We start from the raw sequence: 19,712 nt of genomic DNA on the forward strand, positions 1-19,712 counted from the left end.
GAGCGCCGCGCCCGCGCTCTGGCCGGGGAGCTCCGGGGTGCGAGAGCGCGCGGTCCCGGGGCGCGGCGTGGGGCGGGGGGCGGCGGGGCCTTTCCGCGCCTCGCGGCTCTTTGTGGGGACTGCGGCCCTCGGCTGCCGCTCGTGCCCGCGGGCAGCATGCGGCGGGAGAGGTGAGTCCGGCCGCGCGGGTGGGCCGGCTCTCCGTTAGTGAGGCCGGGGGACGCTCCCCGAGGGCCGGTCCTCACGCTTCTCCTTTCTTGGCAGCGACTGCGCGGAAGAGAGGGCTCCCGCCAAGGGGGAAGGGGGCGCCGAGGGGGCCGTGCGGGCCCGCAAGAGGAAAGCCGATGTGGCCACGGTGAGTGCAGGCCCGGCAGGCGGCACGGCACGGCCTGCCGGGCGGTGCGGGCCCGGCGCTCCGGCGCTGCTCCCGCGGCCTTTTGTTGGGGGTGGAGGGGTGGCCATGTGCGGCGCGGGACGCGGGCGGGGGGCTGTCACGGCGCGGGGACCGGCGGGGCTCAAGCACGGCGTGGGGCTGAGCGGTGCGCTGAACCGCAGCCCCTGCCCCTAAATTGCTGCGTTTCTTTTTGTTAGTTCCTCCAGGATCCCGACGAAGAAATGGCCAAAATTGAAATGAGTAGGAAAAAGCAATACGAAAACCAGGTAACAAATATGGCCTTAGATCACGTTCCTTTCATCTTACTAGCCTGTTGTTGCAGGACGCTGGTATTGCAAACACAATCCCACAGATATGCAGTAACCACATGCTGCGTGGTGGTGGCTGAGGGGGCCATCAGCCCAGGCTGTTTGTGAAGACCACAAACCACCTCGGTGGCACAGCCTGCTTTGGAGCCTTTGCAAGAGACGAAGCCTACATTGGCCTAAACCATTACGTGAATGCTTCAGTGTACCTGAATGTCCTGAGGTTGCCAGGCTGTGCCCTACAGAAGCCTTCATACACGCTTAGTTTTCCACACAGGCGTACCGGGAGCCTTGTAGGAGTTCAGTGGTTCACTTATGTGCTGTATCCTGCAGGCCAAAGCATGCGGCCCTTTGGCACGCAAACAGAACTGAGTTTTGAGATGGATCTCTTTGTAACCCTGTCTATGTTTATGTATAACCAGGAGGGAGGAAGGATCACTTGTTCCTTTTGGTTAGCTCTGTTCATTGGCAAGCGTTTTTATTAGATGGAGGATGGAAACTTGAATTTCCAGATCAGAACTTTGAAGTTTATATTATTAGATACTACTGTGGTGGTGAAGTAGGCTTCGTGCTTCTGCAGATGAAAGGGATGATTTTTTTTTAAAAAAGCCATTCATGCTGTAGGCCAAAGAACAAATGAGGTCACTTGCTGGGGTTAGCAGTGCCCAGTGCCAGTTTCCAAACAGGACACTTGGCATGACCCAAGTTACAAAGTCAGAATGAAGTCCAGCAGCATCCCCTAAACTTCTTAGTGCTGTTTCTATGTTCTTCAAACTTGACGTGCTAGTGGTATTTGTATTGGATGCTTTGTTGGTATTATGGTATTGAAAGCAAGATGCCTTTGTGCATTGCGATGCTTGCTCTAAATAAAAGAGCAAAATTAGCCTCTCGGAAGTAGATTTATTCTTCTTTTTGATTCTCTCCTGTGCATATGCACGCACATGCTCACTCACTCTGTTGCGAGGACTTCAGCCAGTTAATGCACATGCAGGGTGATACTTAAGCTGCAAAAGTCATGATCAGGGAGTACAGACTGCACTCATTTGGTACGCGAGACTATGCATAATGTCGCACATCTAACCAGAAGTGGCAGCTGGAAGTTCTAAGACTAACGTGCTACCATAACAGATGGGCATCATTGTTTGGAATGGCCTCTGCTTGTTGCAATTGCGTACACTAGTTATCAGTCAACATATTAAGCAGGGCTCAAATGGTGAGCATTTAATGAGGGGATCTCTCCTTCCCTTCTGTTTTTCTTTTGTGCAGTGTATTAAACTAATTTCTCACTTCTGACAAGGAAGAGCTGCCTGTCCTTCACTACGGACCCCTCCTTTAGCAAAACGTTCCGTAAGAGTTAGGCCAGGGCTTCTCCTAAGTGTTTATTCCACAATAATAAGGCATTGTTGGGAAAATCCTTATGACAGACCTAGTTTTGTCTTCTTTCGAGAAGACTGAAAAGCAGTTTGAAATATATTTTGTGCCCAATTATCTTCAACTTTGGAAGTAGATACAGGCTTCCAATTTTCTGGTTGTTTTTTTTTTTTTTCTTTTTTTTTTTTTTTCTCTCCTGTGTTGCTATTAAATGCTACTTCAGGAACAATAGGTATAGCAAAATTCAGATAACTCAGGCAGGAGGCATCCAAAGCATTATTTAGGAATTTTCCAAGTTATCTTTAGGATACCGGTGGGAATTTGAACCTTTGATTCTGTAAACCGTAGATAAAAATGGATACCTGTGTATCAGTCTTTACACAGAGAAGGTTTTTTGTTATGACAAAGTAGCCAGATTGTTACAGATCTGTTTAAAAAAGCTAACATTTGGCTGCACAGCAGCAGCTCTTCAGTCTGTGGTGTGACACAAGCTATTCTCTGATATAAATTGCCATGGGCCACTAATGAGAATATGTTTATGGTTCCAGCAGCAGTATCGCAGGCTTGTATGATAGCCAGTGAGATAGTTATTCTGTTGAGGCACAACAGTTCTAAAATGCAAGCAGCTATAAATCCTCTGCAGCCTGCACCACGTGACTTCTACATTAAACAAATTGTTTACTGACACTAGGTTATACATGAGGCAAAATATCGTAGTCACATCCCACTTTATGGCATCTTCATAGTCAATTCATTAGTTTGCTTCTGTTGAACATAAGGCCTGAGTTCTTAATTAGAATGCTGTTACCCTTTATGTGGTGGAAGGGTGGCTATATCATGAGGTTTGTGACAGCAGAATATCGCATCAATTCTGTGTTTGATTTTGGAGTGCTGGCACTGCTGTAATTCTGCAAGCAATTCTCGTATTAATTCTGCCTGCTTTCTATGGACGGATGCACTTCCAAGGCTCTGCATAAAGCAAAGTTCATTTCATTTGATTAGAGTAATCCATGCAATTGTGATAGAAAATGCATGTTCTCCTGAATCTAGGGTGGAGAACGGAAACTAGAAGTGGTAAGAAATCTTGGGATGGGGCTAGCTAATCTTTTCAGATGGGAAGGAGACAGAGCAAGCTTTCAGTAATCAGTTTTGATCAATTTCTCACTGGCCGTTTTTCCAGAATCTAGTCTTACTGTTGTCAAAATGTTCTAACAATCCTAAAATGTCCTCTGAAGAGATTCTTTAACAAGTCTAGGTTGTTTCTGAAAGGTAAAATTAAAGAAACAAAAGAAAAATGCAACAGTGACTACAACAAAAACCTCATGCACTTAAACAAGTGAACGACATTAGCTATATCCAAGTTGAGAGTCTGACTTGTCCCTAATACTGGCAGCCTCTTTAGAAAATTGTCAGAAGCTCCTATGCTGTTCAAACAGAATTGAAATGACCGAATTTTTGTTCTTATTTCTCCTCTTCATTTGATAATTCTAGAAGCTCTTTCTAGTGGAAAAGCCCTCTACTTCAACCTTTACTGCTTCCTGTGAGTGAAAATTGGCTGGAATTGTAGGGCTTAATGCTTTCTGATAGGCAAAGTAAGGCTGCAGTCTAATAGTCTGTCCACTTGGAAATGCTACTTTTGAGATGAGACAACCTGACTTTTCCCTCTCCTGCTTCTTTGACTTTGGTTTCCATGCTGAAAATCCAGTGACACTGCTGTTTTTAGTGCAATTCTGGGTTACTGTCATCTCTAACATTCCTGTTGGCACCTTTTACCCCTAGAAACTTTACTGGTAGCTCAGAGGGGCACAGGTATCTCAGGTCTTTGTGTGGCTGATTTTTCTGAAGGCCCTGACTGCCTCAGTGACCCAAGTAGTCACTACCTGCTCAATTTGGTGGCTGACCTGTGTGCCCAAAGATGTTGCAAAGTTCCATTTCAGTGAGTGTTTGGTATGTTAGTGACTGATGACATGCTACAGAAAAATGAGGTATGAGAATGTTTGGGTTAAAAATATATTATCTCTGAATTCTAGGGTTTTCTTTGTTGGAGCTGCATGTGTGCTTGACTGTTCTGCTGCAAGTCTTTGATCTGCTCTATTCTGCTCTTGCAGGTGTTTCTTTTAATGAGCGTTCTCATGTCCTACCTGTATGTAGTTTCCAGTTATGTGCTTTAGGGCTTGCACTGTGCCAGCCTAAAGGAAGCACTTCCTGATTGCCTCAGGCCCTCCTCACCTTAAACTGTTTCACTTTCAGTAGCAGTTCAGCAATCCTTTTATCTCCTTACAGTTACAGTGTGATGTTCAGCAATTTCTTGATACTGCTTCTTGGTTTCAGCTGAGTATCTTGCTAAATCTGCTTTAAAGAATCAGGAATCTAATAATCTCATTCACTCGACCAAAATGCATATCAAAACTTTGGTGTTCCTTCACTTCAACTAATTCAGACTCCTATCTCCCTTCTTGCTTCTGAGGGCACTGCATATTCACTTCCATTCTTATCTCTAGCTAAGCTACGTGCTTCACTGTTGCTTGTGTTCTACCCCAGTTGTATTGGTGAGCTGTTACTTAGTAGCTTTGTTTTCACTTCTTAAGACATCTAAGAAGGTCTTAAATCTTGATTTGTTTCCTTAGAGAAGATAGAGTGTGATGAAATCTCTCTTAAATCAATGGCTGTGTGGTGTCTACTTTGGCTGAGAAGAGTGGAACAGATCTCTTTTCTTTTAGCTACTGCTGGTGTAGTAGGCACCTTTAATTAGATCAAATGCATGGCCCTTCTGTTGGTTTGTTGATTAACTGATAAGGCATTGCTTCTCCTAATGCTGTTGGCAGCTGGACTTGCCATGCAGCTGGGAGGACAAAGTGTGACTACAGTCTAGCTTTGAGGGAGGGCAAAAATTAACTTAAAGCAATGCTATTGTGATGATCAAACTTTCACTTGATAAGAAATCTGTCAATTTTATACTACAGATACTATTCTTTTTCCCTTCCATTCCAACCCAAATTAAATCACGGCATGGGTGCATAAGTAGCTATGCTAGATTTGCCTGTAGAACTCTGAGAGGTGAAACTACCTCTCTATCTGACAGTAATACAATGTCATAGCTGCAAGAGAACTGTGGCTTTCATTTCTGAAGTCAGTGGTTTCTATTTCTGAAGCTGGAGCTAGGGAGTAGCCATTTTGCTGGAAAGTGATGTCACTTGTAGCAGTTACAGGGCAAAAGTCAAGTGTGGGAGCTTCTTTGCCTCTGGGGCAAGTTGTTCATGTGGGGCATTTTACTAACACCTAATGAGTCTTCTGTTTTTGGTTTGTTTTTTTTTTTCACTGTTATTTCTTGAAGCATATTATGATTCTTGTTAAGGATCTGTGTCCCTTCAGTACTGCGGAATAGATTGATTTGCAGCAAGATGGCTGACTTTGCTCTTAAGCAGAAATGCTGAATTTTAACTTGCTTAGATATGATGTTGTGGGGCTGACTTTGTATTCTACAGTGAAATAAAATAGTGTTTTCCTGGGGAACTGAGAGCTGCTGGTGAGAACCTAGTGAAGGATCCTGAGATAATGAAGGGAAGGGAGCATCTGTTCTGTGAGGGTGGCTTGGAGGAGATCAGGCTCAGGGATATCTCATCAGTGCATATAAATACCTGAAGAGAGGGTACAAGAAGATGGAGCTCTTCTCATGGTGCCCATTGGTAAGACAAGAGGCAGTGGGCACAAAATGAAATGCAGAAGATTCCTTCTGGATGTCAGGAAATTTCTATTGTGTGGGTAACCAGAGAGTTAGAACAGATTGTGAACAGAGAGTGAGGAATCTTCTTGGAGATGCTCAAAACTGACTGGACGTGGTCCTGGGCAACCTGCTGTAACCTTCAGCAAAAGGTTACTTTCAGCCTCTGTGTTTACAGAGGTAATCACAGTTTGTTGTGGTTTATTTCAAGTGTGCTATTATTTACAGCTAAAATCATTACTTTTACAGCCATAGTGTAAAATCTTCTTTTTCATTTTATAGCTGTCCTGGAATAACATTAACAAAGATCCCCATGTGCTGATTCCTACTCCAGATAAAGATGATGATCCAGTTGGTGTTGATTACTCTCACTTCATACATCTGAATGTTGCTTCAACTAGATCTTCACCACTACCAATTCTGGGGTAAGTATGCTGCTGCTTTGCTACCACTTCTCTGCCTTCCTTTTGTCCTATGATTTGAAACTGAGCGTGTTCATCTTTCATCTATCTGTCTTAGCTGGGCAAACAGAGATGATGTATGGAAAAACATGATAAACAAAGAGGAGACATATGTGAGGGACAAACTGTACATGCAAAGGCACCCTCTCCTGCAACCTAAAATGCGAACAATCCTTCTAGACTGGCTAATGGAGGTAAGCTGTTCTGGGTCTGTGACTACTTTAAATGTGCTTTTGTTAAAGTGCTAATAAGTGTCATGAGCACTTCTCATGATGTTTCATAATCCATTTGGCACTGGCTACTTGTCTTCTTATTAAGTTTGTCAGTGAATGGTATCAAATATGTATGTATATGTGTGTGTATATATATATGTATGTTCAAATATACACACAACTTGAGTTGATGGTACATGAACTGACAGTATATTCAGATATTAATTTAAATGAATAGTGTATAATAATCAGTTTGTCCCTAAAGCTCCACAGGGTAAGCTTAAGGTCACACAACAGATTAAATCTGCACAAATGATTATTCAAGTTACTGTAAGGAGTGTGTGGTGTGTTGTGAGATTCACCTAGTCTCTAACATGGAGTAATAGAATGGGTCAGGCTGGAAGGGACCATAAAGACTGTGTAGTTTCAACTCCTTGCTATGGGCAGGGGCACCTTCCATTAGGCCAGGTTGTCCAAGACCCCATCCAGCCTGGACTTGAGTGCTCCCAAGGATGGAGCATTGACTACTTTCCTGGTTCCAGTGCCTCACCACCCTCTGTGTAAAGAATCTCTTCCCAACATCTAATCTAAATCATATGCTCTTCTAGTTTCAAGCCATTAATTACCCTTGTCCTATCACTATATTTCCTGATTAAAAAAAACCTCTCCATCTTTCCTGTAGGCCATTTAGGTACGTGTAGCCTGCTGCAAGTTCTCCTGGAACTTTCTTCTGTGTTATTGGCTTGTAGAATATATAGCAACTCTGCTGTCTCTATGAGAGTATTTTTGGTGTTTGAATGAGTTGATATAATCTTTGTTCTTGATTCTAAAGCAGTTGAGAATTTTCTCTTCTGAGGTGTAGAAATGATGCATGTTTGTGAATGTGAGGAGCTGATGTTCCAATATTATTAGAACGTGCTCCCATTTCATATGAGGGCTTCCACTTGGATTTGTTATTTTTTTGAGAGGGATTTACTGTAGTGGTGGTCATCCGGTGAGTCAAAGGGAACAGTTTAGCTCCTGCTCTTAGTTAACATGTTGGTTTTCAGTATCAGTGAAGCAGAAGTCAAATATGAAATGGTATGTCTAGGTTTTACATTTTTAATAAATCTGTAGCATCTGTTCTTGACCATTTAAAATTGTTCTTGATCTTTGTATCTCTGTTTCTCTAGGTTTGTGAAGTCTACAAGCTTCATAGAGAAACTTTTTATTTAGCACAAGATTTCTTTGATAGATTTATGGCAACACAACAGAACGTTGTAAAAACACTATTGCAACTTATTGGGATCTCTTCTTTATTCATAGCAGCAAAGCTTGAGGTAAATATCTGTTTTTTTTCTAAACTTAAATATATATGATTGGACAAACAGTGAACTTACTGTACAGTAAATGATTTTTGGGATGCTTTTATGGAGCTTATTAGTATAACTTGAGCAGGAGACAATTTTTATTTTCAAAATCCTTCCTATATTTTAGAATTGGCTAAAACTAAGGCTAGCTAACATACCAGTATCTCTATTTTAAAATAATAGTCTCTTCAATGTTAGAATAATTCAAAATGTTTTTAATTGTTGTTGCTAATTGAGCTTCTGGCTGGCTGCTCTATGCAAAGACTACTTGTTGCAATTCTACTGTTGGTGCAGTATCTACTGGATAATACAACCCAAGCCATTTTTATTTACTGGCATAAATTGAGCTATTAAAATAGGGCTTCAAAACTTCTCACTCTTTGTCTTTTAAGAGGCATATTGATGTTTGATTTGTTCCTAAGCATAAATGGTATTGCTGCTGTTGTAGTTGAACCCAGCAGGTGGCTCAGCACCACCGTCATTTCCTTACTCCCCCCCCTTCCCAGTGATCTCACTGGGGGAGAGAATCAGGGGGAAAAAACGTGCAACTTGTGAGTTGAGATAACACTATTTACTAAGGTAGAGAAAAAAAAAAAAGGCTAATAGTTATGATATATGTATATATACCTACATAACAAGTGATGGACAAGCAATTGCTGAGTGTCCAACTAACCTCCCAACCAGTGGAAGAAAGTGAGATGAACTTCCACAGAATGCCTGCTGCATGATGCCGTAGGGTATGGAATATCCCTTTGTCTGGTTGAAGTCAGCTGTCAAATTCTGTTCCCTCCCAGCTCCTGGCCCTTTGCTGAGAACGGCCTTGGCTCTGTACAACACTGCTCAGCAGCAGATATACACATCCGTGTGTTATCAACATTGTTTTTCTCCTGGAACCAAAGCATAGCGTCGTACCAGACACTATGAAGAAAACAGTTCTGTCCCAGCTGAAACTAAGATAGCTGTGCAATCATTAGGCTTCATTATAGAGCTCTGTTTAACATGAAGCTTACACTTGTTGAGCAGTTAGACCAGGTTGTGTCCTCGTGTTGAAAAGCAGCTCAGTTCTGATGGTAGTGTTTGAGGGGCTCTCTGTAATCAGTTTCCAATCCATGGAATATCTATGGTTAATTAGTATTTGTTTGCTTCTTACAAGACCTGAGGTTATTACTCTAACAGTTTTTATAAGGTTGTAGATCCTGGTAGGTGTACAAACATCTGTGACCAGTAGAGCTGTATTCGAATACAAGAGATACAAGATGTTTTCCATAGGCTGCATTGGAATAATCTTGATGCCATTTACTGTATGCACCTCAGGGGTTTTGTAGTCAGTCAGTGCATGTTGTACTGATCTATCAGAAGTTAAGGGAGAAGACTAAGAGCGGAAAGGCTGAAAAAGAAATTATGTATATTAAAGGCAGAGTAGAACACAATGAGTTAGGATGTGGCGGATGGTTATTTTCCTTCCCCCCTCCCCCTATTTTGAAATGCTGGAGTGGCACTGGGTTGTTCTGCTTCTTGAAACTTGGGAGGACTAGTCATGACCTATTTGTCAAACTGAACTCATAGTCATATTTGTCAAACTGAACACTTGACCTTTCTGTCTCTCAGGAAATTTATCCACCAAAGTTGCACCAGTTTGCCTATGTTACAGATGGAGCTTGTACAGAAGATGAAATCCTTAGTATGGAATTGATCATTATGAAGGTAATATTTCAAAGTGGTCAAAGTGGAATATGTTTGGGTTTTTTTTGTTTGTTTGTTTGCTTGTTTTCTTTTAGGTTGTAGCATAATCAAATAAAAGCAAGAGCCTTGGTTAATGTGCTGGTAAGAGACAATTTTCTAATTAGAAAACAGTGTCCTCTAGGTAGCAGGTGATTTAAAGCATCCATCAGTGAGCAAGTATTTAACAAAATGAATTGTTTCTTCCTATCAGGAGGAGGTGTGGGGAAAAAATTGATTTGCATGTTCCAAAAATGCCTTGCCCAGCTTACTGTCTAGAGTAAATAAAGCTGCATGGTCTCAGTTAAGAACTCTTTATTAATACTCAAGTGCTGTGTATGTCTACTCTTTCAGGCTCTTAATTGGAACTTAAATCCACTGACAGTTGTATCATGGCTAAACATTTACATGCAAGTTGCCTATTTAAATGAGCTTTACGAGGTATTGTTGCCACAATATCCACAACAAATATTTGTACAAATAGCAGAGGTAAGACTGATTCCATCCTTCAAATACTATTTCAACTGAAAAAAATGTTTTGCAATAGACTTATTAGACATCTGTCATCTTGTAGCTCTTGGATCTCTGTGTGCTGGATATTGGCTGCTTGGAGTATACATATGGTGTACTTGCAGCTTCTGCTTTGTACCACTTCTCCTCATCTGAGTTGATGCAGAAAGTTTCAGGTACATAAGAGTGGTATTTATGGATTGCCTAATGCATTTACAAACATGAAATCTTAAGTCAGGCAGGTAAGCCTATGTCTTGTCTTCTAGGTTATGAATGGTGTGAGATAGAGGAATGTGTAAAATGGATGGTTCCATTTGCTATGGCTATAAGGGAAGTAGGAAGCTCCAAACTCAAACACTTTAGAGGTATAGCTCCTGAAGACTTGCACAATATACAGACGCACATAAACAGCTTGGATTTGCTGGTATGTATATGCACACTGAAGACAAAAACTGCCTAAAATCTCGAGTATTCTTTCTTCTTTGGCTAGAACATAAATTGAGTTCACGTGAAGCATTATCAGATTGAGACTGAGTGTATGATGATTGTAAAAGGCCTAAGATTGTATGCTGGTTGCAAAATTACCAGGGAAAAGGCCTGACTAGTACAGTGGTTAGTATAAAAAGGTGGTCATGATTTTAGCCTATTATGTCGAAGGATAGATAATTACTTTAGAAATGGGGAGCATATTTCTGCCTTTCCAGTACTTACAGTATTGTTTATTAGGCCTTTGTATATAGGAGATGTGGGTAACGTAACCTCATGTGATGAAAAAGGAAATTAACTAATGAATGAGAAAGGAAATTAACTAATCACTTGAGAGTGATCTTGTGGGGCTGTTGTGTGACAGTGGTGGTTGACGAGAAGTTGAGCAACAATGGTTTTTAGCGTGACAAACTTGCAGAGGATCAAAATTGTGTCCATCAATTTGTACTTAACTTAAACGATGTTTTTTCATTATTATTAACTTCTACATCACCTAATTACAGTAGAAGTTAAATCTCTCGGTATTCAGTCGCTTCTTCATTTTCAATCTTGAAGATACCATAATGCTGACAGTCAGATTCCAAAAGATAACGTTAATTTCTTGGAGTTTATATACAGTGGCTATTGCATACTGCATAGATATGATAGATTAGCAATCAGGAAATGAGTATTAAGTTCTGAAACCCTGAGTCACGTTATTGATCTGTTGCATGAATACACCCAAGTGAAGATTGATTTATTTTTTCTCTTTTCCTGTGCTGCCTTCAGGACAAAGCTCAAGCAAAACAAGCCATATTGGCTGAGCAAAATAGGACTTCACCTTTCCCCACTGGTGTCCTTACACCACCACAAAGCAGTAAGAAGCAGCCCGCTGGACTGAAGCCGATATGACTGTACAAACTGTTTACAGATGACTTTGCTGAAGTGCCTGTTCTGCTGGTTCTAACTCCTGCTCCATTATGGAAATGCTGCCGGTGACATTCATAAGCTTTTATGGAATTTGAAAAGGAAACCTTATCTTTTTCATGACAGAAGATTTTTTTCTATTTGAAATATTTTTATTGAACGTTAAAATATTTTATAGAAATGGATCGAGTACGCCAGCCACTTAAAAGAACACCGAAGAGTGCTCCAAATGCTGCTATTGAGGGTGATGCTTGATGTGACCAACTGTTCAGAAAAAAAGGCTTAAAGTTTGGGTTATTTACCGTGCCTGTTTGTCTTTTGAATAATCAGCAGTTATGCAGTCCCCTGTTGACAACTGAGCAAGACATGCTGTGCAAGGCCACGTTTCAAAGCCTCTTTTTCAAATGGTTGGCTTACAACCTGATGCCTTTTCAAAAAAATCTTTATTGTAAATGCTGCTATGTCTCTGTGTATCCATTTTTAATAAAAATGCTGTCTAAGACAGCTGGTTTTATGTATATTCCTATTTTTCTTTTGATTATGGTCAGCTAAGGTTTTTCAGACTGTGACCAGTAGTGTAGCGTGGGAACTGGGTGCAACGAATATAGTAACTATCATCTTATTTATTTAGCACTACTAGCTTACCAATGGAAGTTCCATTTTTGGATATTGAGATGAATTTTTATGTTGATTTAGATTTTTCTTGAGTTGCACATGACGAGAGAGGGGATAATAAACATGACAAGTGTTTGGGGAATCCTTCCACAACACGTGTGCTAACGATCAGTGTGTTGAGAACTTCTTGAGTCAGTGTCTGGATCATTGTATTGAATAGCAAGAAGCAATGGGGAAAGAAGCTGCCTTTATTTTAAATGCAATGATTCAAACTTTGGGATTTTGGCATGTACTTTGACAACAAGCAATCTGTGCAAAACTGAATTCTGGGATGGTGTGTGCCTGTAAATGTTTTATAGGAAGAATAGTCCTTGACCTCTGCAGTATCTGAGAGTTCATAGTAAGACCAATTCTGAAGAAAAGGGAAATAGATGCAAAAACAGTTGCTGACTTTTTTCGTGGTGTTCACTTTGAAGGACTGTTCCACAACACTGAGAGCTTTTGTGGCTATACCAGGATTCACCACGTCCTGTAGATTACTTAGATGCTACATTTGTATTTCTGGAAGCTGCTTCTCTGCTAATGGTTAATCTTTCTAAATGTAAGTTTCCACCAACATTGCTTTTAAGTTATTCTCCCTTTCCTTCCTCCCCGACCCAGTATTCTGATAAATGTTAAAGCTCTGATATAATAAATATGCCTACTGGAATTAATGGTAAGCAAATTATTTGGTGCTGCTGGCTTTTTTTTTTTTTTTTTTTTTTCCTCTTGCAACGAATGGTTATAAATTCTGTGTTAACAGCTGCAGATATAAGCTGAACAAGTTTGCTGGTGCCAGCTCAGAGAGGCTTTCATTTCTTGGAGTGCTGCATGTCCCATGTCCCGGCCAAGCAAACTTCATTTGCCCATTAACAAGCATTTGTAACAGCGGAGGAATTGTCAAGACACATTTTAATACCTGTTCTTAAATTTAGAGCCCAAAACTTGAGGAGGGGGAAAAAAGCAGAACAAACAAACAAAAAAAAACATAGAAAAATGGCTCCTGAAAGGTGTGCTCTCTGGGCTGAATTTTTGAGTCTCTCACCAAACACTAGCATGGGAGTTTCTGGTACTTGATAGTGCTTAGTTGAAGTTTTTTTTAAGGTATATTTAAACTGACTGGCTCTATAGACAGATTATACTTTGTTACTTCTAACTTCAAGGAATATTCTGTAAAAATATCACAGATGTGATAAATGCTAACTTTCAGTTTAAGCTAAGTATTACTTTCTGGTTCACATCACTCAGCTGTGAGTGCAGGTGTCCCTCTAGTTCTCTGGGCTGTGGGACAGCTATCTGCTATAGTGACACATACCTACTTGTGAAGTTGTTCATGTAACTGGCTTCTTTCTAAATCTCCTCTCTGCTTTTGATGGCAGTCCTGCCGATGTGATACCTCTTCCACTCTTCAGAGGTCAGTGTTTTTTCTAAGTGGTCTGCACAGAGTGTGGAGCTCTGCTCTGGGAGACCCAGGTACCAATTGTGCTGGAGATGCTATACTTTCCAAGAGGACTGTAGATCTATTTTCTCTTTCTTGCTCTTTAAGGATGTCTTGTTCCTGGTTGTATTGCAATATACTTGGGTGTGCATGCGTGTCTAGCTGCTCTGTCTTGGTAGGGTGCTTCAAAAGTAAGTGAAAACAAAAGGAGGGATTTCCCCCTCTATTTTTGCCTAAGAATCCTATTCTCACAAATTCTATCTGGACCAATCTGGAGATGGATCTTCATTAGCAAGAAAGAAGCAGGCAGACCTGCTGACGGGGTAAGAGAAAAAGATTTCAGCACGTCTGCAAATTTGCAAAGAGGCTGAAGTTTGGGCAAGAGGTGAGCTAACATCAGGTAACATTTCTGCAACCTGTCTCGAGCCTGTTGCCCTGAGAGGTGGGGAGAGGGACCCACTAACATGCTGCTCCTGAAGGCAGCACAGGGCCTGGAATGGGAAACAGCAATTCAGCTGCACGTTGCTGTGCACTCTTGAGCTTGAAACTGTCTCTCCCTTTAATAGCTACAGGCCAGCATAAAGCATGCTGCAAAATAAATTGAATTCTGTGCTAACCCAGGTGGTATATGATTATCTTCTTCCTCCTGAAAGGTTTGCCATAACTATGCATCAAAGCCTCACCTTGGTCTGAAAGCTGGGGGCATTGGAGAAACTTAGAGCGAGAGAAAGGAATCCAGAGCTGATTATTGCTGCTGCCCTTGAATGTTTGCAGTGGCTGTGATTGTGTTGAAGGAAGCAGCCCTAAATTAGTGAGGGGAGATTGTAATTGTGAAGCTGGGCTTAGGGAATGGGTTAGCAGAAAGGTTGAAAATGCGTGGGTCAGCAAAGCGGTTTTGCCGGGTGCTAAGATGGTGAAAGTGCTGCAGTTATCTAATAGTAGTTCGTAGACTACAATGCTGCTCAGACATCCCCTTCCTGTCCCATCAAAAAATAAAATTAGGTCTTCTATTAAAATAGAATTAGGTCTTACTGTTAAAGTACAAAAACTGTGTCAAGTTTTGAATTGTCTTCTACTGACACAACTAATATTTAATCAAACATTTAATTAAGACTGCAGAATATTGCGATACTGTGTAATCTGCCTCCTTTCGGTCTCTTGAAATAATCAGTTCAAGCCAAGCACAAAAGAATGACTTGGTATATGAAGCTTTTCATTTCTGTTTATGGTGTGTTTGAAATTGGAAAAAGCAATAACGTATTGTTTGTAGGCTGAGTGGAGCTGGGGTTTTCAAGTCTGCAGACTGGCACGTTTGAGGGCATGTGAATCAAATGGCTGTCAAGGAAGGAAGGAGAGCTTCCTGATCCCAGAGGGCTGTGGTTCTAAATCTGCTGGCAATTCTGAGAAGCAGACTGGGTATTGGAATTGGGTGTTTATGTGGAAACTGCTTTCGCTTTAGTGAGCAGGATATGCTCTTATGTTACAAGTATGGTGGGAAGGCAGGTGTATTTTTAATGAAGTACTGACTGCTTTGTGAAGTTTCAGCAGGGTTCCCCTCAGTGTCCCTTTGGGGACATGTGTCAGATAGACCTGTGCCTCCTCTTCCCAGAGGTTTCACTTCTTAATTATCTTTGATACGGAAACAAGGGTTTAGTTTCTTAAATTTTCATGAGCATGGGAAAGAGGAGGAGCTAGTGGATTTATGATGATGTTCATAACTGTGGTGAGGAAACACTGCGTTAAATCTAAATGCCTTTATTTATTTAAACTTAATGCCTTGCAGAGCTTCAGTTGGTCTTCACTTTGTTTAAAAAACAATTATTCAGCCACATATTAATGGGCTCAAGCTATAAAAGCAAAATCAAACAACGACGTGTTTATTTACAAACAGTACATTAAAAAATTCTGTGAAACTGAAATTATCCTGGTTTTAATCACAAACTTAACAGTTTTCCAGAGGGAGGAAAACAACAGAGCTGGTCATTTTTTGGGGAGTCCTGCAGCTGGAGCGCCCACTGCAGCTGTGATTATCCCAGTGCTGAAAGCGCAACCTGGGATGTCATATTCATCTCCACTGTTCCAGTGATGGCAGGAGAACTGTGAACAAAGATTTCCAGTGTAACTTGCACACAGCTGGGCTTTCAGAATGGCTGTGCAGATTGATGACGTTGGGATGAAGAATCCATTAGTGGTGGGAGAGTGAAGCTGCACCAATTGCACCAGCCAGTGGCACAGCTCGCGGCTTTGGTTTTAAACCTGGATGGAAGAGATCTCAGGTAGAACTGAAAGTGGCTCAGTTGGAAGACAGGCACTCTCTACAGTGGCAGGAAGAACGTAATAAAGCTGTGCAGGAACGTTTGGTTTTCTTGCCACAAGGGACAGCTGTGGTTTGCCAGGTTATCATGTTCAGACTCCAGTTACACGAGCTCACCTACTGCGCGCCCTGCGTGTAGTCTGAATAAATGGTGTGAGCGCTTTTGGATTGAATCCCAGAGTAACACCATCAGACACAAAGGTGCAATACAGTGTTTCATTTTGTAATTCCATGCAAGGTATTTTGCATTTGTGAAGTGGGCAGCCTACCCCGATGCAGCCTGGGGCTTCTGCAGCATGGGGCCACAGCCCCGTTTTTCTGTATGCCCGTGGCTTGTTGACTGTGATAAGTTTAAAGCTGACTACTTTTATTCACCCCAACATTCCTTGTCCAAGTACCTACAGCCATCAAGGTGATACCTAATCTTACAGCTCACAGTGAGGCTTGGTTGTTAGGTTTCATTTTATTCTCAGACCATCCTTAAACAAGTTGTTCTCTTGTCTCAGCCAGTGCTGCATGATGCTGGTCTCTGATATGTGAGGCTGGTCCCTGGGCTTGCAGGAGGTATTCCTTCTTACATAAGCCGGGATGGTGATGTTATCTTAGCAGAGGTCAAGATAAGCTGTCTAAGCCTTGGTTTGGGCAGCCCAGTTGTCAGCCAAGGGCAAGTAAGAAAAATGTATTAATTTTGACCAAAATCTTGCAGAAAGAAGAATGTGCCAAAGCTTAGCTCATCCTCCATGGTTTTATTAGTATTCTGGGCTTCATTCTGGTGATCAGTAATGGCCGTGTTCATGTGATCAGTTTGGGTGAGTGTGGAAGGACGGCGGGGCACAAGCAGGCTGTTTTGTCTCGGCCTGGCTGACGATGAGCAAACACTTCAGTGTGAGGAAGAGACACTTGGTAACAGTCATTAATGTGACAAAGTGCCCTATGGATCACTTCAAATTCATTTGAGTATTTTCTAGCAAATGTTTTGCCTTGAGAAATGGCAGCAGAACACTTCGTTAACTGTTCTGCAGCCTGGTCCACCCATGTCTGTGGTGGCTGGGAGAAGCACCTGGGCGTCGTGGGCTCCCAATGGGCGGTTCCTCAAGAAGCCTTCTGGTAGAGGTTGGTCACCGCACGGCTGGAGCCAGCACGAGGAGATGGTGGTAAGGATGGCAGCCAGCAAAATCATTAACAGCAATCAAGTACCAAACATGCAGATTACTGACAGGCTGTTGTTACAGCTCTAGAGGAAAAACAATTAATAAAACTCATCCACCCACACCACAAGCTGGTGCTTTCCTACTGCCTGCCGCATCTATCTCATCTGGTGTCGCAGCCCAGCCTTCCATCAGCAGCCTCGGACAACATTAATGTTTGAATTAACATAAAATCCCTTTCTGGAAGCTGTTAACATTTATAATATTGCCATACTTTGCATGATCATTGCATTTTTTCTGTCAGTGTGAGCTCGGTGAGGTTCTGTTGGTTTTTGTTGTTTTTTTGTGTTTTTCAAATGATACCAAACATAGACCTATTATGCTGCAAAAATCATGTATTTGTCTAATGATTTCCCATTGGTATCTTTGTTGCTATGAACCAAAGCGTTAAATAGAAGGCAGTGCGTTAACGCAGTGTTGTTCTACATAATAAATTTGAATATCCCAGATGAATATTTTCTAACAGGGATTTTCTGAATAAAATGCATACGGTGCTAGGGTATTAATAATCACTTAAGATCATTTTTCGACATTTAATGTTGACATCTAAAATATTTCCTTTAATTTTTGGTTGCCTCTGCAAACAGAAACGATGGCATTTGTCCTAGAAAAGGCTGGATGGACAAATAACGTTTTTACTCATAATGAAATGAAAAGCAATAAAGAAAATGTGCTAAATGTCAACAGTAAAGCATATCTTCTGTTTGTGTATTATGAGGAAAATATACCCCCAAAATGGCACACACACTGAAAAAACCTTTAAGTAACTTAATATGTTTGAATATTAATGGTTTGAATGTTAATCCAGTACAATGGTTCCATTTTTTTGAAAATTGGCTATTTGAAGGCATTATTACCTCAATAAATTCTCTATGGTCACTGTGGTAGCCACAGTATGAAAAATAATCATCATAAATCTGAATTTACAAAATATCTCAAAAATGGCACAGATTTGCTGGGAGAAACAAAAGATGAACTAGACGTTTCCTAACTCGATGCATTTTGTCCTTGCAGGAGCTGTATGTACAAAGCCACAGCAGATGGGACCTGCAGGACGACCACAGGCATCGCTTGTGCCCCACATCTGTAACGCACTCGGGTCTGTGTGATATTAACAGTGGAGTTAAATCCAGCTGGCAACTGGTAAGTGCTGTTCCCAAGGAGTCAGCATTGGAGCTTGTCCTGTTTAATATCTTTAATGATGATCTGGATGAGGGAATTGAGTGCACCGTTGGTAAGTCGAAGACAACACCGAGCTGGGAAGAGGAAGTGTCAATCTGCCTGGGGACAGGAAGGCCCTGCAGACAGGCTTAATCAGTGAGCTGAGGCCAACGGTATGAAGGTCAACAAGACCGAGTGCCAGGTCCTGCTCTTTGGTCACAACAGCCCTATGCAATGCTACAGGCTTGGGGCAGAGTGGCTGGAAGACTGTGCTGAGGAAAAGTACCTGGGGGCATTGGCTCAGCTGAACATGAGCTGGCAGCATGCCCAGGTGGCCATGAAGGGACATACAAATGATGGACCAGGGCAAGGAGAGACACCCAACGGCTCCCAGGCCCGTAGCGATGCCCACAAGTTCCTTGCAGGAGTGCAGAACAGCCCCACGGTCCTGCTGGGGACGTGGAGCTGGGACGTGAGCTCCACCCTGTGTCCTTACATCTGAAGCAGATGAGTGGGCCACTGTTAGGCCTGTAACAAGCACAGTGCCTTAAAGATGAATTACAGCCTTCTTTTTCATATCTACAACTGACTTTGACAGGGGTAGCCGCAGCTGGCTCTACCTCTACAGTTTTATTAGATAAATCTGATTGATGAGGGGTTGTTTTTTTTAATTCCTCTCAATCTCTTTAAATTAAAAAAGGAGAGAGAGAGAGTTGAAAAGAGCTGTAATTGCAAGTGAGCACTATAGAAACCTACAGCCAGCAGGCATGCTTCAAAGGCAGCGGGGACAGCCTGGACCCTTTAGTTGCTGGCTAACAGGGCTTCAAATACACCTACATGATGACTGTGTTTTTAATTTTGATCCATACCAAAAGAGCTTAATTGGAAGGTGCTGTATATTTTTTGATGTGTATGTACTTTTCATAGAATCACAGAATCATTTGAGTTGGAAAGGACCCCTAACGGTCATCTAGTCCAACTCCCCTGCAGTGAACAGGGACACATACAGCTCTATCAGATGCTCAGAGCCTGGTCCAGCCTAACCTCGAGCACTTCTAGGATGGGGCTTCCATCTCCTCTCTGGGCAATCTGTTCCAGTGCCTCACCACACCTACTGCAAAAAATATTGTTCTTTACATCCAATCTAAATCTTCCCTCTTTTAGTTTGAAGCCATTTCCCCTTGTCCCGTCACAACAGACCACGCTAAAGAGCCTGTCCCCTTCTTTCTTACAGCCCCTATTTAGATACCAGTTCCATGAGCATGGCTGTTGCCAGAGATGGCCTTGGTGGGATGGAGCAGAAGTCTTGGCAGCAGGCACAGGGCTGCTGTGTGCCTGCAGGGAGGGGCAAGCACGACAGAACTTGGTGAGGAACCCTTTGGAGCATGGGAAAACAGGAGGACTTGGCCAAGGAGGGAGATGTCTGCTCCCCATCCAGTCCCCATCCTTGCAAGGAGCAGGTGTGGAGCTGCACCTTCCTCCAGCTTCCCTGCGGCCTGCCTG

General features: G+C 42.2%; 1 protein-coding gene across 1 annotated transcript; it reads left to right on the forward strand.

Annotated features, from left to right (window-relative positions):
- Nucleotides 1–141: 141 nt before the first annotated feature.
- Nucleotides 142–11,954, forward strand: CCNE1 (cyclin E1). Its single transcript, XM_042821691.1, has 11 exons — nt 142–170; nt 265–355; nt 592–660; nt 6,074–6,216; nt 6,311–6,446; nt 7,637–7,783; nt 9,422–9,517; nt 9,887–10,021; nt 10,107–10,218; nt 10,309–10,466; nt 11,297–11,954. Exons 1-11 carry the CDS (start codon nt 157–159, stop codon nt 11,417–11,419), a joined length of 1,224 nt encoding a protein of 407 aa, XP_042677625.1. The 5' UTR covers nt 142–156; the 3' UTR covers nt 11,420–11,954.
- Nucleotides 11,955–19,712: the final 7,758 nt, after the last annotated feature.

Source organism: Centrocercus urophasianus, unplaced genomic scaffold (assembly GCF_019232065.1).
Source record: "Centrocercus urophasianus isolate 14NV4802_14NV808 unplaced genomic scaffold, USGS_Curo_1.0 seq_2, whole genome shotgun sequence".
NCBI lineage: Eukaryota > Metazoa > Chordata > Aves > Galliformes > Phasianidae > Centrocercus > Centrocercus urophasianus.

Bases quoted from the DNA above. Each gene is read 5' to 3' on its own strand.
- CCNE1 (XM_042821691.1), top strand. The intron at 9,518-9,886 runs GTAATATTTCAA...CTACTCTTTCAG, and splicing joins TGGAATTGATCATTATGAAG to GCTCTTAATTGGAACTTAAA. The intron at 10,022-10,106 runs GTAAGACTGATT...GTCATCTTGTAG, and splicing joins TATTTGTACAAATAGCAGAG to CTCTTGGATCTCTGTGTGCT.